General features: G+C 48.9%; 8 protein-coding genes and 1 non-coding gene across 9 annotated transcripts; 3 read left to right on the top strand and 6 right to left on the bottom strand.

The window, feature by feature from the left end:
* The first annotated feature begins 5855 nt into the window (after positions 1–5855).
* Positions 5856–5964, top strand: POX_tR080. The gene has a single exon. It is a non-coding gene; the product is annotated as a tRNA-Pro (tRNA).
* A 925-nt stretch (positions 5965–6889) lies between these two features.
* Positions 6890–8457, bottom strand: POX_c04743 (uncharacterized protein; the record flags this gene model as incomplete). The annotated part of the gene is made up of 6 exons (XM_050113604.1): positions 6890–6971; positions 7035–7108; positions 7191–8084; positions 8151–8198; positions 8276–8320; positions 8401–8457. 6 exons carry the CDS (start codon positions 8455–8457, stop codon positions 6890–6892), a joined length of 1200 nt encoding a protein of 399 aa, XP_049971160.1.
* A 1280-nt stretch (positions 8458–9737) lies between these two features.
* POX_c04742 (uncharacterized protein) lies at positions 9738–11054 on the bottom strand (the record flags this gene model as incomplete). Its single annotated transcript, XM_050113603.1, has 1 exon — positions 9738–11054. The coding sequence occupies one exon, from the start codon at positions 11052–11054 to the stop codon at positions 9738–9740; it is 1317 nt and encodes a 438-aa protein (XP_049971159.1).
* A 292-nt stretch (positions 11055–11346) lies between these two features.
* Positions 11347–12739, top strand: POX_c04741 (uncharacterized protein; the record flags this gene model as incomplete). The annotated part of the gene is made up of 2 exons (XM_050113602.1): positions 11347–11680; positions 11742–12739. 2 exons carry the CDS (start codon positions 11347–11349, stop codon positions 12737–12739), a joined length of 1332 nt encoding a protein of 443 aa, XP_049971158.1.
* Positions 12740–15734: 2995 nt separating this feature from the next.
* On the top strand, positions 15735–16190 carry POX_c04740 (uncharacterized protein; the record flags this gene model as incomplete). The annotated part of the gene is made up of 3 exons (XM_050113601.1): positions 15735–15852; positions 15916–15999; positions 16081–16190. The coding sequence occupies 3 exons, from the start codon at positions 15735–15737 to the stop codon at positions 16188–16190; spliced, it is 312 nt and encodes a 103-aa protein (XP_049971157.1).
* A 1121-nt stretch (positions 16191–17311) lies between these two features.
* On the bottom strand, positions 17312–18390 carry POX_c04739 (uncharacterized protein; the record flags this gene model as incomplete). The annotated part of the gene is made up of 3 exons (XM_050113600.1): positions 17312–17756; positions 17865–17990; positions 18092–18390. The coding sequence occupies 3 exons, from the start codon at positions 18388–18390 to the stop codon at positions 17312–17314; spliced, it is 870 nt and encodes a 289-aa protein (XP_049971156.1).
* A 570-nt stretch (positions 18391–18960) lies between these two features.
* POX_c04738 (uncharacterized protein) lies at positions 18961–19440 on the bottom strand (the record flags this gene model as incomplete). The annotated part of the gene is made up of 4 exons (XM_050113599.1): positions 18961–19021; positions 19085–19171; positions 19245–19306; positions 19381–19440. 4 exons carry the CDS (start codon positions 19438–19440, stop codon positions 18961–18963), a joined length of 270 nt encoding a protein of 89 aa, XP_049971155.1.
* A 1057-nt stretch (positions 19441–20497) lies between these two features.
* Positions 20498–21376, bottom strand: POX_c04737 (uncharacterized protein; the record flags this gene model as incomplete). The annotated part of the gene is made up of 3 exons (XM_050113598.1): positions 20498–20818; positions 20880–20972; positions 21044–21376. The coding sequence occupies 3 exons, from the start codon at positions 21374–21376 to the stop codon at positions 20498–20500; spliced, it is 747 nt and encodes a 248-aa protein (XP_049971154.1).
* Positions 21377–24983: 3607 nt separating this feature from the next.
* On the bottom strand, positions 24984–25723 carry POX_c04735 (uncharacterized protein; the record flags this gene model as incomplete). The annotated part of the gene is made up of 4 exons (XM_050113597.1): positions 24984–24987; positions 25051–25128; positions 25176–25373; positions 25413–25723. The coding sequence occupies 4 exons, from the start codon at positions 25721–25723 to the stop codon at positions 24984–24986; spliced, it is 591 nt and encodes a 196-aa protein (XP_049971153.1).
* Positions 25724–26382: the final 659 nt, after the last annotated feature.

Below are 26382 nucleotides of genomic sequence, written 5' to 3'. Positions count from 1 at the left end.
AAGAGGGCTATCACGGTTGCGATAGCAGTCCGAAGATCGTCCAACCAATGGAATGGAAAAGGATCGCCGGGGGTTACGAGATCCTCGTAGGGGCTGAATGACACGCTACTGGGTCAAATACAAAGGGGCCTAGCACCGGGTATACGATGAGACCTGGGACAATGTTGCGAGGGGATGAGAATGATGAGAGGAGGGAAAGGGGAGCAGAGAGGGAGAAGATCAAAAAGGCAGACGGCCGTCAACCTTTGCGCGAGTATTCAAGCGGCTCGAAACACAGAAGAGGAATCTTTGGCGTGGGTGTGTGGATGTGTGTGTATTTTTTTTTCTTCCTTTCTTCCAATCCGAAAAGTGCGGGTTGGCCGGGGAAAGGTGGGATTTAAAACAAATCGTGGACGAGACGGATGGGAGATGATTGCGCTGACTACTGCACGACCCCCAAAGAGCCAACGTGAGGAGCTCGGTGTGCAGCGCCCTCATCCGAAAAGCTCATGGCGCCGCACTCTAAAGCGACTACTCTTCGTCCACCGTGAGTAGTTGAGCCCGCGAGGCACTAAGCCCGAATGGATGTACGAGTCCCCGTCCAGCTGAGTCTGGGACCGGATTTGGGTTCGGATGGGGGGGGAAGACGCGGGTTTCATGGGAAATTACGGGCTCAAGCTGATCAACCGCCAATGAGAGTAGAGTCCCGGGATGGGTCCTCATCAAGTGAGACTCCACATGTACTGCCCCACCAGTCAAGGTTCGACCAATCGATTGGCCAGTCGGCTATCCAGTCAAAACGGTCCCTTTATCATGGATGTTCCGTTTCCGCACTAGCGCCGAGCCCGATGGTTGGCAGGGGGAGGGGCAGGAAAGGGAAAAAGTGGGTGGAGAAGTGGGGTCCGAGACAGGACGGTGCAAATGAGACTGCCCTCGGATTCTCTTCCTGGACTGTTGAAGGCCCAAGTCGAGGAGAGACGAGCACCTACAGGGCAACCAGACTAGGATGTAAGCGCAGTCAATATCAATTCAGCCGGGATAAAGTCTGTTTGTAAAGTGTTTTGAGAAAGAAAAAGAAAGAAAACAAAACGGGGAGGGGGAGTGAATCTAATACTCAGATACTCGGGAGAGACTCGTTCGCGACTATGAAGATTGTCCCGCTAGCTTGGAAGGACTCAGTCAGAAATGATCAGTACTCACCAATCAAATGCAGTACGTACGTGGTTGGGCGCGATCTCGTTCTTTCAGTGGATATTTTCCAATCTTCGCAGCGCTCAGGATCCAGGAGATGTACGAGACTTGCGCCGATTGAGATGGATCAAGGGAAGCTCTGACAGTGTGTATTATTCATGGCTCGAGAACGACAGTCAATCGCAAGCTCTACTCCCACGGTCGTAGGAGGTACTGGATCAACGGAACCAAGAGGTGTGTCTTTGTCAATTGTATTGTATTGTACCCCGGAAGACTCTTCGGTTGGTAGCCACGGAGGTGTGTGCCACCAGTGCACCAGCTACAATCAAACCAACCCGACCCGCGACTCGCGTGATGGGGACCTCCCTTGCAGTTGCAGGCGTCCAAGTGGCTGATCTTGGCCGGTCAGGGTCCAATCGGGATGGGAGGGGCACTTGAAAGATTCAATGGGATCGAAGGGGTCTTTGACAAACATGCCGTCTTCGACCCATTGAACTCCATGAGCTTCTTACGGGAAATATGATCCTTACCATCGTTGAGGAGTCCGGTTGTAGAGAACAGAGGTAGGTAGCGTAACCCTATGCGCGACGAATATGTACTAGTGATTGTAGGATGTCGCTATAACCGCCAGAGGATGTTGTACCATGCGAGAGGAGAAAAGAAAAAAACACATGGCCAACGATCATTGACGTCACTCCAGCGTGGCTGACCACGAGGGTCCAATGCTGGCGGAGGCGTATGGGTTCCTGTGCGATGAAAGTCATCCTGTTGCCTGTCGCTTGGCAAGACCTTTTTCTTCTTGCTCGCTTGCTTTTTTCCCCCTCTTCGTTGCGATCCTCTTTTGCTCTTCTTTCTTGTTTTATTTTTTTTTAAAATTCTTTTTCTTGCTTTTTGGCACCTTGGCCACAACCCTAGGTGAACTAATCTCATTCGCCGACCGGGGTTCGACGAGCCAATAAGCCACTTCCGGCGACCAACGGACGACGAGCCGAGGGCCGTGGACCGAGGCGCGAGGTTTGGCACTAACCGGCTGACGAGAAAAACAAAAGCACCCACGGTTCGTGGAGAAAGAAGAATGGTCAGATAGGAAAAATAGGGAAAAGATAAGGGGTCAAACAGAGGTGGGAAAGAGGGAAAAGAGTACATCCATAGATAGGAAGCGCAGGAGATGAGCTTCAGCCAGGAGATCAAGCGCTTTTCCCGCTGAGAGTGTCACATCGCAACGATCGATTCCCGGCTGTTGTACGACAGGGGAAGAATAGGAGGGTGTACATCGATGCACGGTCATCCGCCCACTCCTCCGCCCCACGGGCCCGGCCACCATTGGGTCCGACCATGTCTGGACGGACAACCTGCAATTTGCCGCAGCGTCGGTCGAGAGAGGGGGTTAGGATGCCTGTTTAGGAAGTCACTATCGCTGGTGGACGGAAGCGGAGTCGAGGAACCGTGTCTCCGGCTTGGAAGACGGTCAGAGTCGGGGGAGACGGCAGAAAAATGAGGGGAAAGGGAAAAAGGACCTCAACAGGGAGATAAGGCCAAAGAAAAGAAGGCAATGAAAAAAAGAGGATCCAAGACCACAGACTGCGGATACATTATTGACACAAAGTGCGTCGAGTGTTCATCAGCCAGTAACGCACTATAGTGGTACAGTCCCCCCTGACCCAGGCCACAGAGGAGAAGCTGCACAAAGCTTTCTCCAAATTCTCCGCATTGAACGTCTCCCCAGCTCGGCGCCCCATACCCAAGACCTTCCCGCGACGACGACGTCAGGGGCGTTACGCCTCACTCATCTCGATAGAACAAGTGCATATGTAGAACGATCCATGGTCTCAAACTGGGCTCTAATGACTGATGGGCCGACGAGGGGGCGAGGCTGAGTGTGGCGGAGATGAGATTTCCGCTTGCAGCCAGATGGGAATGGCCTGAAGCCCAGAACTCCGAATCTGAATGCCTGGGGCGCTTGGCACATCACGTGTCCAACTGTCCAGTCTCAACGGGCAACTGGCAACTGGGAGATAGGAAATGAGAATGAACAAAGGAGTACATGCAGGTGATGGTGTAGACTGAAGAAGGAACGCCATGGTAAATACTCATTACCGTGAATCATATTTTCTGTCTTCCGAGAATGGCGCAGAAGATCCTTGACACTGGGATGCCTTTGCGTCGAGTGTTTTATTTTGGCCTCCTTCTCTTGAAACCACTTCACAACGCTGGTCGGCTGCTCAGGCATCCACTGCGGAAGCGGCAGAGTGGAAATCTCTTTTCAGAGGCCATCCCGCATTTTGGTGGAGTTTGGGGCGAGGGGCCGAGCTATTTCCAGTCCATGACTTTGTATATTGATTGCATATGCCTGGACTTTGAGTGTTATTGGATTTGGTGTCTTGATCTTGGGCATACGCCCCAGACAAAACCCCGTTTTGACCGACCGGAGGAGGGAAAAATTCGGTCAACCCGCAGTTCATAATTCAATCTCCGGACCTGCGCCTGATTAGTACGAAGCGTGCGCACGACCACTTTCCTTGTCAGTCCCGCGGAGGAAAGTGTGCCGCACGAAGAGTCTTCCCCCCACGTGGGCGGGCTGGCCCCTTGCAGGACCTGCAACGCTGCATGCCAGAGTCGTTGATTCCCGTTCGGGACATATTACCTGGATAGTTGAGCGCCTCTAACACGGCCCAGGCAGCTGATCTTCACTTTGAAGATGTTTTTAATCAGTCAATCATGGATTGGCATTTCGTCTGCATGAGCCGATCTTCTGCATACCATATACCCGCAGCATAAGACGTGGATAAGCAGTACTATACGACCTAGGTTCGACGTGCCGACTTATGTAAGTAGCACACCATTGATGGGCTTGGTAATCGACTGTCGAAACGTCTGAATTTCTGTGGTCGATTTGAAAGAGTCAATGGGTGCACTGGACTGGGACAAAGCATTGATCTCGAGACATTGTCGAGAATAACAGACAGCACCGGAGAATAGTCATGGGGGACCATTGGGCGGTGGTGTCGATACCCATGAATGTCCGCCTTGGCGGGTACTAAACCCTCTTGTACCGAGTTTGGAATCAAGCCATCCCATCGTTAACCGAAATGACACAGATAAAAGCCGCGTCACTTTGCGCTGACAAGCCAGGCCCACCAGGGAAATATCATCGAGATACTGCCAGCGATTAGGTAGGCCTAGTCTTCTGATTCAATCTACAGGCACCATCAACAACACATGTACATTATGGCATCCCATCTCTTACCGTTCTCAGTTCTCTCTACAGTGATATCGATTGATGTAGGAGCCGTCAATCTCTCCTTCCTCAAGTCGACCTCAATGTACGAATTAATATGTAACCTATCTTCAAAAAAATGTGCAATGGAAAAACGCAAGCGGGGTGATGTTTCATACGATAGGACAAGCTCGTGTTTGGCCAGTGGGTCCCAAACGAGTGCTGTAGTTCTTCTATGCATGAAAATGTAGTTGCTGTGGGCTGGAGGATATTGGAAGCCCTTCAGGGGTCTCTCGTCGACTAATAACGATCAACTTTGCGTCAAAAAATACATCGCCTGCTCGACAGCTTCTGCGCCTTGAGAGGGATTGACCGTTTATTGGGAAATCTTTTCTCGCTGCCGTTCAAATGTGCTTATGAGACATTCGGCTCGGGGACGTTGTTATGAAAACGGGATCGTAGCCGACTTGACGGACATTTCTCTTGCATGGCCGCCACAGAATCCGACGATTCGACACTGATTCCGTCAAAATAGAAATGATCCACTCTCCTCCCTAAAAAATACACCGGTGTTCTTTTCCCGTCTTTCTTCTTTGCGCCTTGGAATTGTCATGGCGCCCTGGCGGCAGCCAGCACGCCTGGAATTACCCGACTGAAGCCGCACTTAGCCACTCGTGAACACTTTTGCAGATGAATCGCATTGATTGTGAGCTTGGAAAGATTCCAGCCTAATGGCTAACTTGGATGACCGTGATTCCAGCACCTTCCCAGGTGGTTTCACACGTCGGGAAATTCCCGACAGAGATTTTTCTTTCTTGCAGTATGGCCATTGTGGCAACGAAATACCTCAGGTCTGAGGTCGAGGGGCTAGGGCAGTGGTAGTGGTACACAATAGGGGCATTCCTTAGGCAAGCTGTTTCTTTTTTTTTCTCTGAGTTTGAAGACGGTCACATTGAGTCTACCGAGATATTGTTTACTATACATATCACCCACCCCACCCCCAATGCTCATTAAGCCATCCATAGAGCTGCATCTCGGTCGACATGGCTTGTATGTTAAATGCGACCGTATCCTTAAACCAGCGGCGATAATCATGCCTAGAAGAAGGTTTGATAATTTCCTATCATTCGGTACCCCGTTCTGACAGACTGTCAGATCATTCAAGAGCCATATATTCAGTTGAATTAGACAAAGTTTCGCGGTATTGCATTGGCAGGGTAAACAGAGTTTGGCTGCTCAGAGGGTGCAGGTACCCAGCAATGTCACATCCTATGATTTCATTGGCAAGTAATTTGGGCCAATTTGGGTACATGGATCGAAATAAGCTTTGCAGAAAGCTACAGTACATATCCATCGATGAATTTTTCATCCCGAAGCTCAACTTTTTCCAGACTTGGAATTGTGAATCTCCCAACTAATCCGGTTCATTGCATTATATTGTCAAAATAGCTTCTTGTATTTTATCACGGCCCTGGTAGTATAGTGGTATCATACATCCTTCGGGTGATTTGAATCCAGACTGAATAACAAATTAGTCTTGCATGGATGTGACCCGCGTTCGATTCGCGGCTAGGGCCTTCCTCTTTTTGCATTTTTCCAAATCACTATCGACAGGAGAGAATCAAGCAGGGGCCATTAGGGCCTCAGGCATTCATTTTGGACAAGACTGGTCAATTTTTCAGACCCACTCGAGCACAGAGTGTTGTCAAGACACTGTTGTTCTATATTCACCCTGAAATACCCAGGTGTAACATGCAATCCAGACTTTTGCAATCAGATAAAACACGCTAATTTGAAATTCGTCTCAAAGAAGCGAATGGCACATCATCGCCCCTTCGAATATCATTTTCCTCGCTCAAGGCCTAGTGGTCATTGGCCTCAAGTTTCACTGGCGTAATCCCCTTCTGCGTGTCCTTGTAACACGGCCTCGGACAATTGAGAATATAGGGAGCTTTGGGAGTAAGACCTGGGAGACATCCATCGCGCTCGGCACCTAACATGTCATATTTTTCAATCTCGGACACTAATGTCTTTGCCGGGCAGCAGGGAACAGAACTCCCGAGGACACGTCTACTTAACACAGACAAGCAAAAGCTACCTTTCATCAATCTTGACAGTCACTATCTAGTGCTCAGATCCTGCGTAAGAAAGTGTGTGCAGTATTGGCTTTCAGCCTGGCTGTCAGGGCGGTTAGAAATGAGTCCAAAATAACGTATCTGATTTTTTTAGCTTGTCGTTCCACAGCAGTTTCAGCTTCCCAAAAAATCCTCGTGCGGATTTGAATTCAAAGAAGATATGTCATTGCCAGATCTGAAAGTGATCGAAAACTGCATTTTTCACGATTTTCAGTGATACCGATACCTGGAATAGCAGGCTTTCTAGTGAGAGATAGTATGCGACTACACAGTGAGCAAGGATAGTTTCCCGTCCGATAACATAGTCCATTTCTTCTCCGGCTCTTCAGAAATTGACCCTCCAAGATTCAAATTGACCCACTCATGCTTAAAGATGGTACTGACGCGGATTTTCAATCGAGATTCCCATACGTTCCCACATACTTTCCACATTCATATCCTCCCGGCCGCTAAGAGCAGTATTAGTAAAGCATGAATTTATCACGAAGCGCTATAGGAGAATGACGGCTTACTCGTGTTTTTCCAAAATCCACGGCTCGGTTTGATTTTCCGCAGGATTCGGGTTGCGGAAAATCATATTGTATTTCTGCAAGGAAGCCGAATGTGTTAGCAACAGCCGCCCAAAGTGGAGTTACCGCACAATCCAAGAAGTATGAAAGTTCACTCACCATTCCCAAAGTGATGTGGATTGCTCCGGGTCCCTTCACAAACTTCTCTTGGGGGGTTTCTCCCTCTATCAACGACACTATATTTTTCGCAACGACTGCAGCCTGCGCGGCTCCGGGTCTCGCAGCTTTCTGTGCTCCGGTATCGGCGATGTCCCCAACAGCAAACATGTTCCCATACTTCTCATCGAGGAACTGCATTGTTGGCCTAACGCGGATGTATCCGTTATCCGGGTTGACTATTGAGGGTGCCCCTGGTGTGGACGGTTTCAGGTCTGCCACTAGTTGATTGTTGGGGGTCTGCCCAGTAGCTAGAATGACAAACTCTGCAGACACCTTAGAGCCGTTCGTGAGGTCCACATCAAAGGGTGTTCCAGTATTAGGAAATCCTCCTGGGGGGATTTTGACCCGTGATTCTGTGATGAGTCGAATGCCGAGTTGATCAAATCGCTCCTGAATGATTTCATGGAGTCGGGGATGGAAACTGGGCATGACTCGGGCCCGTGATTGTACGACAGTGACCTCCTTGTCTGGGAAGTACTCCTTCAAATCCGTGGCCATTTGGACCCCCACTGCACCACCTCCAACAATTAAGATGGTCTTGGATCGCCTGATTTGATCTTGGTGGGATTGCAAATATTCAACCGACGAGGGCTTGTCATCGTGCTCCATCGCAGCGGGTTTTGACAATCTCGTTCCGGTTGCGACGACGACGTAATCAAAGGGTACATGCGTAGAGCCTTGCCATTCTCGGTCGAGCTGGACGTGCCCCGGCTGAATAGAGGTGACACAAGCTTGGATGACGGCGTGCGAAGCGGGATCGGGTGCGCCGGAAAACAAGCCACTGTAAGGAATGAAAGCTTTGTGTTCCTGTCCAGGAACGATGGCAAAACGAGGCTGAAGACCGTTGTCAGTTATCTTGTGTCATTTGTTTATCAGCGAGAATGGAATGTTTTGGCCTACAAATGTGAATAGATGGTGGAAGTGGCTGTGAGTCTCCGTCAAAAGGATCTGACATGCTGATTAGCGGCGGCTCGCTAGGTTTTCTGGATCGATCGAAAGACCAAGAACCACAAAGTTCGGCGTACCCGATGAGTTGGTGGAATGATCTTGACGAGCTCTTGCACAGTTGCCTATGGAGTACAAATAAAATAAAACATCAGCAACCCCTCTTGTAATGTGAATTATCGTATGCGGTCAGTTCTCGACTCACCCGTCCTACAAAGGAGCCCCCAATCACGATAATATTCCTAAGGGATGAAGCAGACATGTTGAGAATTTTTGAATCGATGTTCAGCGACTGATGTTTGAACATCCAGGTGACTCTATATAAAGGCACGGGAATCGGCAAACCTTTCGGTATTGACCAGCAGTCATTTTGACTTTTGGTCACCATACCCTTTTGCGGCCCGGAGAGTGGGTCGGTACCTTGGATCTGGGGCTTATCTGATTAACTCCGAGGTCTCTCTTGCCGATTTGAGTCAAATGCCGAAGGCCGGAGAAGTTTACATCCGTCACGGATATCGCCACGCTTGAGATTAGCCGATCGTGCATACAGCCCCAAGACGGTTGGAAGTGCATGGGAAATTATACAGCGTGAGACTTGTTTTGTATAATGCAACCTTTGAGCCAGGGGTCAGAAATTTCGATAGCAAAAGGGGACTCAATAAGTCCAAAAAAGTCCTGTCGGCAGCAACCGCTGTGAACATCCTAAATTTCCAACTAATGGTCAGGGTGGAAACTCCATGCTGGTTTTTGTGGAGAAGCACAATCCGGACCTTCTCCCACTCCAATATTCGGTCTAGCTTCTCGGAAAGTGGACAAGATACGGTCGGCTGGAGAGGACTCACGGCCCTCGGTATTCTGATCGGTCCCAAATGGATTGCCCATTGATGTCTATCTAGTGCTGCCCACCTTTCCGGGTGGATGTACGTTCTTGTGCCATTACTGCCCGCACATAATTGGAGAGCGTTATCATAAACAAGGAATGAGGCTCCAATACTCATAACAAGGATCTCAACATTTCGGGTATTAGGCGGGTTGGGGGGGGGGGAATCCTCAAAAGATTTCTGATAGTTCGATAGATTGAACAGGTACGCCATTTATCACAAGGAGGCGAAGGGCCAGAAATCGAAATTCTGGCAAGGTATATTCTGCGCCCGAAGAGATGAATCGACTATTCAAGATGTTCGGCGGCCCGGTAGCTTCTTGTATTCTCTATCTTGTGATATAGCTAAACAGCGTGGTCCTCAGATCATCACACATTAGCGATAGTAAAGCCCGATTTTCCAACGATGAGTCGCCCCTTGTTTATGGGAAATATGCAAGCATTCATGTAGGCAGGATTCTCCCTAGTCGAGAGAATTGACTGGCTTTTACACAGCTGAGTAGTCGGCCATGCCGAAAATTTCATAGACTTGAGAATCATCGGCTTATTCACCCCCTAGTCCCTGGGTATCAGCTCCTAGCTTATATCAGAGCGAGATGAGAGAGTCACCACCGTGGTATGACTACCTGACATCAAGCCCGGCAGTCGCTGGAGGCAACACATCATTCCTTCAAACCAAGCTCCACCAGGATAGCATCATTGTGTTGTCCCACTTTTGGTACTGAGCCCATTTGAGGTTCATAGCCATCCTGTCCCCCCGGTTTTGTCGAACCCGGTGGCAGGAGCGCAGGCACAAGACCAGCGGGAGTTTCGATGCTGGTCCACCGGTCGCGAGCTTCCAGCTGTGAATGATTCCATACCTTGTTCATATCATTAAGACTCGCATTCGCGACTGAGGCATTTTCGAGGCGAGTGATAACTTCCGAAGTCGATAGCCGCGAAAAGACATCACAAATAATGTCCCTTAAGGCGTCTCGGTTCTCGGTTCGCAATGCATTGCTCGAAAACCGAGAATCGGTCACCAAGTCTGCTTGACCAAGCACAATATCGCAAAACTTTGCCCACTCCCGCTCGTTCTGTATGCCCAGCATGACTTGGCCGTCGTTTGTCGTGAATGGCCCGTAGGGATAGATTGACGCGTGGGAGGCGCCCGATGGCTTGGGTCCAGGAGCTCCATCGAAAGCATAGTACATCGGAAATCCCATCCACTCGACCATGCTTTCCAACATTGAGATATCGATGCGACATCCTTGGCCATCCTTACCACGCCGGATGATTGCAGAGAGAATGTTGGTAAAAGCGTACATTCCGGCGGCGATATCCGCAATCGAAATAGCCACTTTTACGGGCTCAGTACCTGTTCCCGTAACGGACAACAAGCCTGCTTCGCTTTGGATGAGAAGATCATATGCTTTTCTGTCCCGATATGGGCCATCTTGTCCATAGCCCGAAATGTCGCAGACAATGATTGAAGGGTTCTTCTCTTTCAGTGCCTCGTATGACAGGCCAAGCCGGGCGCTGGCACCCGGTGCCAGATTTTGCACAAGCACATCGGCTCGTTCCAATAGCTTCTGTAGCACAGTACGATCCTTTTCATCCTTCAGATCCAGCGCTAGACTTTCCTTGGAGCGATTGGTCCACACAAAATGGGATGAGAGGCCACGGACGCGGGAGTCGTATTGACGCGCGAAATCGCCCAATCCCGGTCGCTCGACTTTAATCACTCGGGCACCGAGGTCGGCCAGTTGACGGGTGCAAAAGGGCGCCGCGATGGCCTGTTCTAAGCTGACAACGGTGATGCCAGCAAGTGGCGGCGTACGCGACAACCGACTTGACGACCAATTCCAGCGCGCCTGAGAAGCGTTGAATCGCAATGCCGAGCGAGACAAAGATACACACGGCGGCCGCCACCCCCGAGTCGCAAGAAACGAGATCCCTATTGCGCTGAAGTACGGGTTGACATTATTTGCAACAGTCATGTCGTGCGACAAGATACGTGTATTCGATTTCGACCTCCGTTTTATTTAATTTTTCATTCTATCAAGGCGATCTCATCGCTAAAAAGATCGAGCGAATCTCCCTCGACAACCCCTCACGGCCATCTTCACAATGCACCGAACATGCGGGGAAGTCGGCTAATCGGTAAGATCGGTTACCACTCTGAGAAAGCCCCCCCCCCCCCCCCTTCCCTAGCTTGGGGTGACGTAAAAATGGTCCTTTTGCGTCTTTAAATCAGTTTGTCCCAATTTATGAGGACTCAAACCGTCGACCATGTTTCGAACACCAGTCCGACAATATGCAAGGTCTCAGTGGACTCTCTTGTCCCGCAGGGCCTCTCCGGCCGTGAGCAATCGAGTTCTTGTGACATCGCAAGTCTCATTCTTTTCGACGTCGAGGCGGCGGGATATCATGGAAATGACAGGATTCACAGACGAACAACTGACTGTCCACGAAGCGATCAAGCACATCTGCTCCAATTTTCCAAACACATATTGGCAAGAGCGTGATCAGCAAGAGAAAGATCCAAAGGAATTTCATGCGGCTTTGGCCAAAGACGGATGGCTGGGAATAGCTCTTCCGGAATCGCTCGGCGGTGCAGGTCTAGGTAGGTCATTGCATAAAACTACCCAATGAGCGGTTGCCGCAGGTGCTCACTTTTAATGCAGGTATCTCCGAGGCCACTATAATGATGCAAACCATCACGCAGTCGGGAGCGGGAATGGCTGGTGCCCAGGCGATCCACGCCAATGTATACGCGACGCAACCTCTCGCGAAATTCGGCACAAAGGAACAATTGGAGACGACCATTCCAAACATCATCAATGGTACTTGGCGTACTTGCTTTGGTGTCACTGAACCCAACACGGGCCTTGAAACTCTTAAATTAAAGACGCTGGCGACGAAAACCCAAGGGGGATACTCTATATCTGGTCAGAAGATTTGGATCACTTGCGCGCAAGTTGCCTCAAAGATGATCCTCCTGGCCCGCACAACCCCCCTCGAGGAAGTCAAGAAATCTAGCGAAGGCTTATCACTCTTTTGCATTGACCTCGACCGCAATCAGCCGGGCCTCGATATGCGCAAGATCAAGAAGATGGGTGGCCGCGCAGTTGATGCCAATGAGGTCTTTTTCGACAACTATAAAATCCCGGCCGATACTTTGATTGGAGAGGAGAACCAGGGGTTCAAAATCATTTTGCATGGCATGAACGCTGAACGCTGCTTGCTGGCTGGCGAAGCCCTGGGTCTTGGTTATGCAGCTCTCGAGAAGGCGGCTCAGTACGCCAGAGACCGAGTCGTTTTTGGCCGACCCATTGGCCAGAATCAGGGAGTCGCGCATCCACTTGCAGACGCCTATATGAAGCTTGAGGCTGCCAAGCTCGCTACGTATCACGCCGCTCGTCTGTACGATTCCAACGACGGTGCGGTCCCGTTCCACGCGGTTGGGGTTGCTTGTAACAGCGCCAAGTATCTCGCCGCCGAGGCTGCCTTCACTGCCTGTGAGCGGGCCGTTTTGGCCCACGGGGGTATGGGATACGCAATGGAATACGATGTGGAGCGATACCTCCGCGAATGCCTCGTCCCGCGAATCGCACCTGTGAGCCGTGAGATGATTCTCAACTATGTGAGTGAAAAGGTTCTCAACCTACCAAGGAGTTACTAGACATCATGATCACTCGTAGTGGAATCGGGGTTGGTCCATTGAAAGTGCGCATTATGGGGCCATGTTTATCCTACAAAATACACATAATATTTCTAGTTGTATTCATGGGGCTTTGGGTGTTTCCTGCTTGCCATTCTTCAAAGGGAGGTTCAAAAAGCTTAGAGGCTTGGTTCTGCCACGCGCGGCCCTTCCGCATTTCCCTGTGACCTAGATGGTGAGTCTATAGAGTCCTGTGTCCGTCCGAGAGCCACAAGAAGGTTAGGTGACAAGATCAACGACTGGAATAGGTTGTCTGTACACGAGGAGAAATCCTCGTAGGCTAATAGCCCCTCACCCATTTCGATACGGTTTATTCCGCAGTATGGCCATCTCTGTAGGACACGGATGTTTTGGTCTTTGTCACGGTCATCAGAATTGCCGGTTGCTATCTATCTCGGCAGGCAGGTCATGATCGAAAGCCCTTGATCACACTTTCACGAGCTCTAAAGACAATGGGATGCATCCCATTGCTGAAGAATCTTCGCAGCTAATCCTGTTGAGTATCGTCCCGTTGGGGAAGACATTTTACCATTGAGGTTGGTTTTCCCATGGGTCGTGTCGCCCCCACAAAAGAGAAAAAAATCCCACTCGTAATGCGCCAGAGGCGAGTCATCATCCTCTCATCTAGGTTTTGCCAAAATATCATGATCATTGTATAAGCCGTCTCATACTACGAATCATTAGTAGCGCGAGCTCTACTTGTGGCCAAAGCAATCCACATCCCCAGCCCAGGGCCTGAGTGATTCTCGCCTTGACCACTGGGCATGCCCGTGTTTCTCATTCTCAAGAGAATGCTATTTGTTAGATAAAGGTACCTGTAGTATTTTCAATGCTGAGTCATACAACACAAGATACTCGGCCGTCCGAGGTTTCGTTAAGACATGAATTGAGTACTTCCGCACGAGTACACAATGAAACCTAATCTAACCAGCCCATGGCAGCATTGCTAATATTAACGGACAGTAACAAATCCTCAGATTTAATGCAAGTGCCGGGTATTCACTCACTCTCTCATCTCAAGGCCCCCAAGTCGCATGACATTCTCACAAAAACCTTAACGGTATTTCTCTGCCGTACAGATGTCGACTCGAGAACATTCCGGACTGCTTCACGTGAGGTCTCTCCAGAAACTCTATCAACGGGGATCGCCCAAACCGGCAAGCCTGCCTCAGGCGAGAATCATAGTCTTCATTTCTTCCATGAAGGCGTTTTTTCAATCTTACCGGTAGAAGTCGCTGAGTTAACGGATCGGGGCACATCTATCCCTACCGGAATTTCTTGGCCAATTGTTCATGTCACGTCGAATCTCCGGCGTTTTCCCCAATGACCCTCTTAGACCTACAGTAGTGTTGTGGGGGAGGATTTTCTCCACTCAGCAGGGCCCCCCGGACAGGTTTCATCGTCCGCCGACTTGTCAAGCCCGCTGGTGATTGGATACGAATCGGATGGATCCGGCCAAAAGAGCTCTAGAAAGTTGCGAAACCTGCGAGTCCGTTGGAAGCGTGGCCCCGTGTCAAACTGCAATAAGCAGAGGCCCGGTCTCTACCGAGAATCCACGTGACACGAGATGCTCACTGGACACCAGAAGGACAACGGCCGGAAGGGGCGCTGCGGATCGTTTTAGTTTTCTCGTGGCCGAAGATGATGACTGCAAGTGATCGAATGAACATTATTCGGCTTGAGGAGTGCTCTGATTGGCTTGCATTCTGAGAAGGAAAAATGAATCATCCGCGCCATCGAAGGGATGAGGTATGCAATACACACCTATTGGGAAAAGGTAGGGAGGGGGGAGAAGAAAACGATAGAAGGGAGGAGGGTAATTTGAAAAATTTTTTTCTCTTTTGGTCCAGACAGAATCGAGCGTACCAGTCGGGGTGCGTGTATCCAGACTCCAGACCATCATGTCTCAGATGGGCCAGGGCTGGTTTAGTCGAGGCTGATGCAAAAGTGATCCATCCTGGGCACGCCCCCGTGCTGGACTTTAGGCTACCGGGAATGGCACGTCTACCGTTGGTTCAGTTGATGGTACCTGACGGAAACATCGGCCCTCCGCCACCGAAGAATCATACTAAAGTAGTGTGGCGCATCTGGAAGAATTGGATTGGTAGATCATGCCATCGACACAGCAAATTCCTTCTTGACAAAGGTCGAAACATCCGAATTGATCTCCCAAAACGAGAGAAAAAAAAGAGAGAGAGAGAGAGAGAGAGAAAACGTCCAGACTCACCCTCCCTAATGCCTGTAAAATGAAGATTGCGACACCGGTGATGCCTAGCGTCATCATCGGGTTCAGTAGACGGAGCTCCTCCATCGCGGCAAAGCTGAAGTCATCGCGGAAGCTGGCTCAGGTACGCCGATCGCGATCGGCCTGGTGCGTGGCCCGGGAGGCAGTGGAGGGCCCGCATTGGGCGAGGTTTGCCACCCTTGCATCAAATCGGACCGTCAGATGTGGTCATCACGGACGGAGAGACCCATCACGCACTTTACTTTGACTTTCCCAGCAGGGGACCTGGGCTCCATTTTTAGAAAGAAAGCTGGGCGATCCGACTATGCGAGGTACCGGCACCAAATCGTCCAGTGTGCATTGCACACTGGATATTGTACCCAATACACTTTCCGGGGACAAGCGTAGTGCAAATGCACCGTGCTGCAGAATGATGCCCCGATTCGGAGGACCGGGTCCTGTGGCCCAATGAATTGGTTATAAGAAGACGTTTCGCGTGCCTCGAATGCCTCCAAGACGTTTGCATCGAACGCCCTCCCCCACATCTTCTAGTCATTGATATTGCCTCGACATCCGTCCAGTCTCACCACTTTGCAAATTCTCGAGCGGACCGCCCATAAATCAAAACACTCTGGACCTACCTGTCTTCACCGCGGCCAGTTATTCACACAATAGGGGCTTTCTTTTGCCTACCATTTTCTCTCTCCACTTGGCTTCTCGCATTCATCCGCAATGCCTTCCTCAAGTGCCGCCAGTTCTCGCAGCGGCTCCATGCAGTCACAAGAAGGCTCCAGCAATGTCATTCAGAGCAAAGCCGATCCCAATGCCGCCCTCTTCGAAGCACAGCCCAGTAAGTTGTCACATCTCCGGTTCCTTATTGTTGGCCTATTTACTCATATCTTGCTCTCTACAGTGGCTGTCAGTGCCGACTTGGGAAGTCGAGAAATCTTTTCCTTGAGAAGCATGCAACACAAAGACCGAGAAGGCAAGATTATCAGTAAGTCTCTCGGCAATCCCAGGCAAACCGTCTGGCCTCACACCAGTCAACATCATGCAAGATGCTCACCAATCTTCCCAGCCGACCCAGACCTCTCCAACCCAACCCGCCCTCGTCTCGAGAGGCCTCTCGACACCATTCGAGGATTTGAAGCCGCGATCGAGTCGACGCGAAAGCAGAACCGCATCTGAACGTCATGCGGGTGGGGAGGGTCTGCACGAGTCTGGACCCCCCAAGCCGATTGATACGATAGAAAGATTACGATAGCGACTGGGATGCGTACTGGGGGTTTTTTTCATATTTCATTGCTCTTTATATGGCGTTTTTTCCCGCTTGACCTCTGAGGTACGGGATATGGCGATTGGCGTGTGATTATTCCTGAAAATGACATGAGTTTCGTCTGGCTTCGATCGACAGTACCGGTTGTTTCATCATAACTGATATTAGGTTGGTCGCCTCCGACGAGTCGAGAGATTTCGCGGCAGATTCGACTGTGACTCCTCCTGTTGTCGGTCTTCCTTGCACGGGCAGTCATTCTAGACCCTTCGGTTGTGACCCACACATGCAGGGTTCGCAGACTATCGCACATAGTCTTGAAGCTTGGCAATTTTATTCGTAGCGACTCGATCGAAGTGACCACGATACGAAAAGGTGCTTCAAAAGTCGAGACTGGTGAGATGGGAATGTGGTGCAAGGAAGCCGATCGGACAAAGGGTACCCTCCCATCACGCATCACGGGGGTGGAAGTTGGTGCCGCATTGGGCAGGGTTTGAAGATGCTGGAAAGGGTTGAACGGATCGCCTTCCGGGAATGGCCGCTATCTGCATCTGTACCTGTGCCTGGCTCGGACTGGCCTCCAGTCTCCACGCAATGTGGAGGCTCCCGCGGCCATTTTACGCGTCAGCTCCCACGCGTTAGGCCACAATCCATTCTAGATCTGCACTGCCATTTTCATCCGGACCTTTCAAGAGCCCCGAGACTTGAACGTCATATCATTCACTTGGCATCCGCTGCGCCACCTCGATTCAATCTGGTGCTTTCCTAGGCAATCTGGCAGGGATTTACTCCACTCGGATGGTTATACACCAGACAGGGTCGAGATCTTGGCGAAACTCACCGGGTGGTCAAAAGTCCCGGCAGACGATTAATATCTCACTACGACGACAAGCTGGATACAGTGATCACGTGTGAAGCATTCACTGTCTCTCTCACGAATTTCGAAGTTGTAAATTCAAAAGAACGGGTTGACTGACGTATTCGAGTCCCTTCTTGGATGGGGGTGGGCGACGGGTTTACCGCCCATATTGGACCATCAATCAACACTTGTAGACATCGCCAACTGTCGCGTCAGATTCAAATCTCCCCGAAGACTTTCAATCTTTTCTTCTAGCGCTGCCACACAGTCATGACCCAGTGGTAGCCGAAGGTACTCGTGGCCATTCTCAACCGACGTGAATATCGCCTTCGCCGCTCTTCCCGGGTCTCCTCTGACCGACTCGAGGAATTGCTCACTGTTGACCAACGCGCCAACCATCTGCTCAACACAAGTTCCTCGGTAGTCCTCACTGTAGCCTCCGCTTTGCCGGTACTTGAAGGGGGTGACGATATTAGACGCAAATGGAGTGCGAAATGCGCCGGGCTCTACGATGAGAACCCGGATTGCAAAACTGGCGACCTCGTGTGAGAGTGATTCATGAATCGCTTCGATTGCAAACTTGCTGGCTGAATATGTGCCTCGACCCGGCCGTGCGACGAACCTGTGACTCGAGTGAACGATCAGACCTCAATCGCTCCAAGTTGAGTGAGAAGAATCGGGATAATCAGCTAAATAAAAAAAAAGAGTACAAAAAAAAGAGAAGACTTACCCAGCTCCACTACTGATGAGTACGATATCCCCTGATCGCCTCTGGCGCATTTGAGGAAGTATGGCCCGTATGAGGCGAAGGGGTCCATAGAAATTGACCTCCATCTGAGAACGCACTTCCTCCTCACTTGACATTCATTAGTCAGGTCTAATTGGTCCCGTGTAGATTCTGCGGTACATGATAATTCAACCGGGCCGTCAGCCCAGACAGACGCTCTGATGACTGACCTTGAATTTTCCACGCCCCCAATAAACGCAAACCCTGCGTTGTTCACCACCACGTCTATTTCGTGCTTCTCCATCATTTTCAGCACCGAATCATACGTGTCAGCTCTTCCGGGATCCATGGCAACCCATACACCTCCCTCTTTCTCAAATCCAGGGTATTGTTCTTTTGCTCTGTCAACCGTGCGAGTCGTGCCCAGAACCAAATGGCCTTGCCCGAGAACATGGCGGGCGAGAGACTTTCCAAGGCCTGATGAAGCGCCTGTGATAAGCCAGGTTTTCTGATGTGGAATCCCGGTCATTTTCGCAAGGAGGTTTCGATGTTAACGGATCCGAGAATGAGTAGAGTCTTATGTGTCTTCCCTTTGTCAATGATGCCTGTTTGGTTCAAGATTCTGGACAATATAATCCGGGAAGAGAGTGATCTTCCTGTAAATGCGGGCTAACTCCGGCTCCCGGATTTAAAGACTTGGCTTAACTTCGTTATGACCGGGTCAGCTTTTGACATGGACTTTCTTGCTATATATGACCAAGTTTGCTTGTAAATCTAATCTTTGGGCAGCTGATTGTTCATAGCAAAGATTCAAATGGTTTATTGGTAAACTAAAGCGCGACCCTAAACCCTTGTTGTGTGCGCGATCCGGCAAAGTCCCTCAGTGACACAGCGACAAGCATCCAAAAAAGACCTCCCAAAGCGAATCCCGTTTTTCCAAACGCACAAAAATCCTAGTTAATAAAAAGTTGTGTGCGTAATCCCAACACTGACACCCGAGTAAGGGATCATTGAGACATCATCTGACGTGAGCCCATCAGACGAGCAGACTCGAAGCTGGTCGGCGACGCTCCGATGGGTGCACACATTCCGTGCCGGTCTAGTTATTGCCGCCGTCGTTGTCATCATACCCCTCGTTGGAGTAGTAGTATGAAACGTCCCTAACTCGCTGTCAGCTCGGAGAGAATAGATACTGTCAACAACATCCGAGGGGTCGGACTGACGAGTCAGCAGGGGTGTACCACGCTTCACCTAGACCATTACTGTAATAAGTGCTACCGTCCGGGTTGGAGTAGTAGTAGGATCCATCTCTAAATAAAGTGAGATGGGTTTGCATCGTCAGAAATCGTTTGGCAACATGGCTTGGAAAAGGAAAGGCTTTACTGGTTGGAATAGTGATAGCCACTCTGACCAGAGCTATAATCACGGCTGCAGTAGTGGTTACCCTGAGGAGTGAAGGTATCAGAGATGATCAGTCTTGTAGAAAGTCGGCAGGCAAAGGTGCTGGAAAGAGACTCACCTGACTATTGGTGCCCGAGTTCTTGTAGGTGTATTTCTCGCCCTTGTTATCGGTCGGCATCGCGTCGAGATGAAGAGCGAGTCAAGATATGGAGTGGAAAAGTGGATGGAATTGGAGGATTGGGATGGCAGACGCTCGAGTTCTTGGACGACCAAGATGCAGAGGCGAAGTGAGGTGGAGAGAGTAAATGGAGGAGAGGAGCAGCGGAGTGAACTTGTGGCGAAGATCACGAGTCACGGAAAGTCCCCGTCCAAAAGCAACGTTGAGAACGTCACGATGAACCGTACTTTTTCATCTCAACCTGTCAATAACGTCTCCTTTGCGTGAGGACTTGTCTTCGACTTGCCAACTTCTTTCATTCTAGACTTGTCTCAGAGGAATTGTCTTCAATGCGTGTATTGATACACACAGCGACAACTCCTTCATCATCAAAGGTCACTTGTATTTGATATGGTTGAGTTCATGGTACTACGCAGTCGTGCTGTAAAGACTTTTCATGACAGGACGGCTAGTCCATGATCTTCGTCTCTCTTTCCATTTTGTACGTATCGTGAAAAATCGATATGTGTTGACCATCCCCTCATAGATCCTATCCGTGGCTTTGAGACCTTCCTTCAATGTATCTTTTTAGACTAGTGCTTTAAAGCGCTTCGATGGATCTTCCAAGAGCGAATGAAACCCAATGTATGCTTCAAAGCAATGACGTGCCTGGTATCTCTAGCCGTGATTCGATACCTCCCAGACTCTCGACAACCGGTATCTTTCCAGAAGCATTAGGTCCATCGTTCTGCACCGCCATATCATGCAAATTACCCATAATCGCCTAGATTCTGTTATCAGGATGAAGTATGGACCAAAATCAATGATGCTTACATTACTTGGAACAGTGCAAGATCAAGTTCCATGTGCTAATTAACAGTAACCCGGAAGTCCCTAATGAGGAACCAGGTCCAACCGGGTCCTAGTAATCAATGCAATCCTCCAAAACGAGCCTTCTAGACCCATAGGAAGTCTCGACTGCAGCTCTTGAAGCGTCAATATCATCAAAATCCAGAACGTATCGACTGTGTCAGATCCATGCTTCAATTCTGCCTTTGAAGAATCTTCTTGGCCAAAGTTATGCAACCCCTGGCATACCGCGCTTGACGCCTGACTCGCCGAAACCCGGGACCACAAGTGGACGTCTTTTTTCGGTGGGCGTGCGGAAAATGGGGAAGAAGCGCAGGATAGAGCTCTTGCCAAAGGCCTCCTCGATCAGATATACGGTGACCCGCCACCAAGCAAGAATCGAACTGATGGTCCAGAAATAAGCGGCCGCTTTCATTCCAGTTCCAACACCCGACCCGTATGCGAAGAGACAGCATGCGATGGTAGTTCCTATCGCGAGAAAAACTAAGACAGCACATAGAACGAGATCTCGTGCGCTGGCGGCGATGGCCTGGTTCAACCGTCTAACGTGGGATTGATAAAAGAGAATGAATTTGCCTTTTACAACGTACCCCTGACCATGTGAAAAAGGCCAAAACAATCATCCAAGAGGCGAGCTCTGGAAAATGAACAGTTACGGAATGAGGCGGGAGGGATCCATTTGCCTGAGAGTTTATCAGCGATGAGTATCCTCCAAAAACGATAAGAAGATCATTCGTCTCTTGGATACACTCACGGTCAAAAAATAGAGCAGACCGATGGCCATCCAGAAGATTCCCCACTGCACATGAATGACAGTGACTAGCGTGTCTCTAGCCACATAACCAAATAAACCCGCATTGAATTGACCAGGTCCGCCCCAAAAAGCCTCGAGTGGGAAGAAGATTGTAGGAGAGCTTTCATCACCCCACCACCGCGCAATATACGTGGAAATGATGAAAGTCGAGCCCGCAAAACCCGCAAGACCGAGAGCGGTGGGAGCTGCGATGGGCCTCAGGAATATGGCCACATTTGGATCGCGGTCAAGAACGCGTTCGCATTTGTCGCGATTAGCTGCTTCCAAAGACATGTTGATAATAGAGAACTGATGGATGAGTTGTTCAAACTGTCAGATAACTTCCCTAACTTTGCAACCGAATCTTAGCTATACTTTTTATGGAAAATGGGCGTACAGTTGCACTTTTACGTCAAAATGTTGCAAGGGCGGGCAATTACATGGAGAGGAAGTTTCCTCATTTTTCGTAAGTTCACGGAGAAAACGGCCCCGTGGGAGAAGCAGAGGCAGGTTCTCAAAATCTTCCCAATTCATTACTCGTCATGGCTTTCAATTCCATTACTTTGGTTCAAACGATTCTCGGGGCCTTGTGGAAGTCACTTGGTGCTGACTTCTCGCTTTGTGAGCGAGAAGAACAGTGGCCAGAACAGAATACCTCAGCCTCGTGGACGTTTTGAGTCTGGAATCAAAAGTAACATTCGGACTTTATTCAATTGCAACCAATCAGTAAATGAAATGCAAAGTCGCGCAGCTGCCTGTTTTTGGAGCTGCGGTGACTTCGTGATAAATATTCTAAATTTGAAGCGTCTTGATGGAGTAAGACGACCTCAGTCAATAAAGATTTAGAGAAACCCCGTTTCAAGTACCAATCAGTCTAACCCGCTCTTTGCTGCCCTCTGATCAAATCGGAGGAGATTTAATCACCTAATAATGTCACCAACACCGACTTCACAATTCCGTCACAGAGATGTAGTAGGGTAGAGAGATGTAGTAGGGTAGAAAAGGTAGTTATCCCGAAGTATGACATCAGTAAAAAGGTCGAAGGGCAGACGCGCAAAAGGACAATGCCTCGGACTAGCACTTACGAACTCATTTTACACCACAACGCTAGGTGACGGTAAAGTAGGTACTGAAAATGGTTACTTCTTGACGCCACTTTAAGCGTCCATTTTACGAAGAATCTTAGTCACCATAATAACGTAATCCACGGCCGACCTAATAACACGGCCGACCTAATAACCTACCCCTATTAGAAAATTCCAAAATAGATTATCTCAACCAACACCTATTAATTCAACTAGATAATACGATTTTTATATAAAGTAATCCTGTGGCTAACTTGGCTATATCTACTACAGATTGGCGGAGCCCTCCTGGCCGGTTGAATCGGCTAATTAGGCAGATTAACCTCCTTATACGATACTACCTTATTAGCTTCTATAGGCTAAATTAGCTACTAAACTTGCTATAGGCCCTCTTCGATAGTTAGGCCTCCTTTATATACAATCTGCCTATTCGATCGAGTGCGCTTTTAACGTTTCTTTTTATTCGCTACGCGTAGATTAGCGTTCTCTCGCGCTAGTAATACACTGCTATATAATAAGAGATAGGCGCCCTTAATAATCTAATTTAGTATAATTTTTAATAGCGTAGGCGGGCTATACGATCGCTATTTAAGAAGCTCTTTAAGCATAGAAGCTTACTTCTCTAGCTATATTACTATCTTAGGCGTTTTTAGGGTAAACTAGCTAGATCTGCTACTTAGTCGGCTTAATAGTAGCAAAGGCGTATATAGCGATATATTAAGCTTAGAAAGCACTCTTTCGGTACTAACTAGTACGATACTAGTAGCTACGAAGCTACTTTAAATAATATTCGGCTAAAAAGCTTCTATCCTCGCGCGAGGATAATCTGCGAGAAAATTAAGCTTATCGATATAATTATAGCCTATTCGGGCTAGGTCGCTCACGAAGCGACTATACGCACGCTTGAGCACTACAAAGTACCTAATATTAAGCGGCTATAGTAAGTAAGACGAATATAAAGGTATACAAAGTAGTATAATATCGTTTTCGGTATATATTCGATCAAATTAAGGTATAAGATAGCTACCGTAACTATTAAGGATTAATAGCCGAAATCGTCCTCGTACACACGAAGTAGTATATAGAATAAAGAGCTTTTGAAGCTAGCGAAGGCCGATCTTATTAGTAGTCTAGCTATTATTCGATACTTTAATTCGCTAATCCCTAGGGAGATTTAATTCAAACTAACTAGCGATATAAACCTAGCCTTTAAATATAATATAGGGCGGCAGTAAGAAGCTATTAGCGTATATTACTTCGATCATAGTAACCTATTCGCGATTACTAGGCTATAAAATCGATCGCCGACTATAGTATTTAGCTCTTATAACTACCTTCTGCGATAATATAAGGCCTATCGTAAAGCCTATCTTATTAAAGTTATAAATATCCTCCGGTTATATCCTGTTCTTATTAATTACCCTTTATACGATCGTAAACTAGGCTCGTAGGGCTTTTAGGTCTTCGTTTAATACGCGTTGATAATTATATCGCCTAGAATAGCGCGATTAAAGCTTATCGCGCCGTTTCACGAAGGTTAATACCTAATTAACGCTAACGGTTGATAGGGGGGTAGTTCTACGCGCTACAAGAAGGATATTAGCTATCTCTCGAATAGTAGAGGGCCTAGGCGCTACCCTACGCGTATCTATAGAGAGGATCTATTTAGTAAGCGAATCCTCTTCTAATTAAGTCAGTTTATAACCAGATAGGCGCTTATCGACGCGTGAGGCTATTCCCGAAGCACGCGTATAGAGGGTAGCGTAGGGTATATCATATAGCTTCGCTGTAGCGTTAAGCGATAGTATTTGGCCCTGTTTAATATCGCGAAGGGCTAATTAGATTCTACCCTCCTGATTGGCCGATTTTAGCCAGGATTGAGAGCGACTTAGTGGCATCGTAGGCAGTGGAAAATATTAGGCAGGAAGGAATGCGCGATTTCTGGTGGGGTTATCAGGTCGGCCGTGTTATCAGGTCGGCCGTGGATTACGTTACACGTGATCCAACACGACCCACTTTTAGTATATACTCACTGAGCACTCAGGGTTGCTCAGTGATCAGCCCACCCTTCACTCAGTGTGCTCAGGGAAGACGATCAGTGTGTCATAATGGCCTGTCCTGTCGTAATCCGCTTGTAGCCACATATCACCAAGATAGAAAGGTCTTTTTTGGTGCTGAAATATCTCAAACCACCTCCTCCAACCCCCCCGGGAGGGGCCCCCTGCCCTTTCCTCTGATATTTAATGAGTCTACCCCCCCTGCCATCAGCTCGTATACACTACTCGACGGCCTACATAAAAAGCGAGAGAAATGACTTATTACTCTCTGGGCCCTTTTGAACTCCAGTCTTTACAGTTTCTTTTCGTCATTCAGTTCTTCTTCTGCGGCGTCAGTACTTGCCCGCGTTCTTTGGCCGAACCTGTTATTCCCCGAGGCATGTCTATTTTGAACTATCCTGCTTCAAAGAAGAAGCAAATCCGCAGCCCCGAGTATTATCGACGGCATCGCCAGCAACCGGAGAAAGGTATTGTTCTCTATGCAATAGTCGCTACCGGTACTGGCGAACCATTTTCACATTAGATTCAAGAAGTGCCATTATCATGAGCAATGATGAATCTAGAAAGGGATGTGCTAGATGGACTCCCCCTCTATATGAGCTACATTTTCCAGCCTGTGGTATCCCCGTTCCAATTTTTGTTACGCCATTCATTCGAAGAGGGTTTCGCGAGTCCATAGCGCGCTAGGGCCTCAGGACCGATCTTGATGTTGCTCCGGTCTTTAAGTTCGTCGTTAATGCCATAGAAGTAACCGATGAATTAACTGAAGAGACCGGAAAATGTTAGTCCACTTATTCGACATAAAACGCAACATGTAACAACATACAGGGTGCCTGTTTGACTGTGCCAGACTAGCTTAGAGAGACTGGGCGTATAAGGTCCATACCCTTTCTCGAGCGCCTGGCTAAAGTTTACCGTTAGCATGATCAGGAAACGGGAGGATCGACATACGGAAGAGCCTTCATAAAGGCCATACGGACATGTTCCCTCTCAACAGCGGACAGAGTCCAGTACGGATCATTCCCAAGCTTGTCACCGAGGCGTAGACCTGGGACCATTTCCCACGCCAGCCAGGTCGCAAACCCATTTGGGACCAGCCCTGACTTATCTTGAGTGCTGACCTTATATCCTAGGAGCTTTGGTACATTGCTGAAATCCTGCTGAGTAAACTCCTGGTAGGCAGTTTACTCTGGGGGCGCGTATGTTGTGGCCTGGCGGGATCTGGTCTTCGGATCTTGTATCTCAGTGTCCTCAAAAGGAACCTGAAGATAAAATCGCATAAAGGCTCTCCTGGAGGGCGTATTTGGGTCACAACAGAGGAGTTTAGCTGTAGCGTAAGAGTAGTGGCCATGGCGACGACGCATTTCTCCACTAGCCTGGAAGTTACGCTCATTGAGCTTCTCGAGGATCTTCCACTGCGAAGGGACAGGTTGATCGAGGGTGATGATTGTGCCAGGGTCTGTTCCTTGGTGGAGCCAGCGCGAGGATGGGGACGACATTGTTGTGAGAAGGTTGAAGAATCAGGAAGTTGAAGAAAGAGAATGTTGCGGTAGGAAGAGTTCTGAGTTAGAGATGGCGAATGAATAAAGAGGTGAAGGAAGAATCAGAAGGTGGCAGAAGAAGTAGGTATTATTGCCTAGACTAGGTTGCCGCAGGTAGAGAATCGCTGGCTGAAAGTTTAATTTGCACATCATTCATTGTGTTTCCCCGTACTACGTTGAAAGGTCCAATTTCTGTGTCTAGTGCCGTGCCTTTTTGAGTCCATGTGAGGGGCCACATCCATCAATTGTGATCGATATCTTGGCACATAGACAACTTCTGACAAATTTAAGATCTCTCTAGAGTAGCGCGGGAAAATGTGTCGAGATATAGACCACCGCATTTACAACAATGAGTTTGTCGCATTGTATGAATGATCCCATCGAGCTTCAAGTGACAGTCGATGCCACATCTCCGCTACTGGGAATAAAGTATGCGTGCCACAGCTGTAATAAGTGGAGAGTATAGGACCCCAAGGGGCCCATGTACATGCTAAGAACCACTGGTAGTCTACTTACATGTTCTTTGATGCTAGAGGCCGAAAATCTCCGAACCACGACGCACTAGTTCCAGATTGATAACAGATCATCTCACTAGTAGTGTGCACCTCAGAAGGTAC

The sequence above is a fragment of the Penicillium oxalicum genome, chromosome III (genome assembly GCF_001723175.1).
Source record: "Penicillium oxalicum strain HP7-1 chromosome III, whole genome shotgun sequence".
In the NCBI taxonomy this organism is placed as follows: domain Eukaryota; kingdom Fungi; phylum Ascomycota; class Eurotiomycetes; order Eurotiales; family Aspergillaceae; genus Penicillium; species Penicillium oxalicum.
Note: the sequence above shows the minus strand (reverse complement) of the source record. Positions and strands in the feature narration are given on the sequence as shown.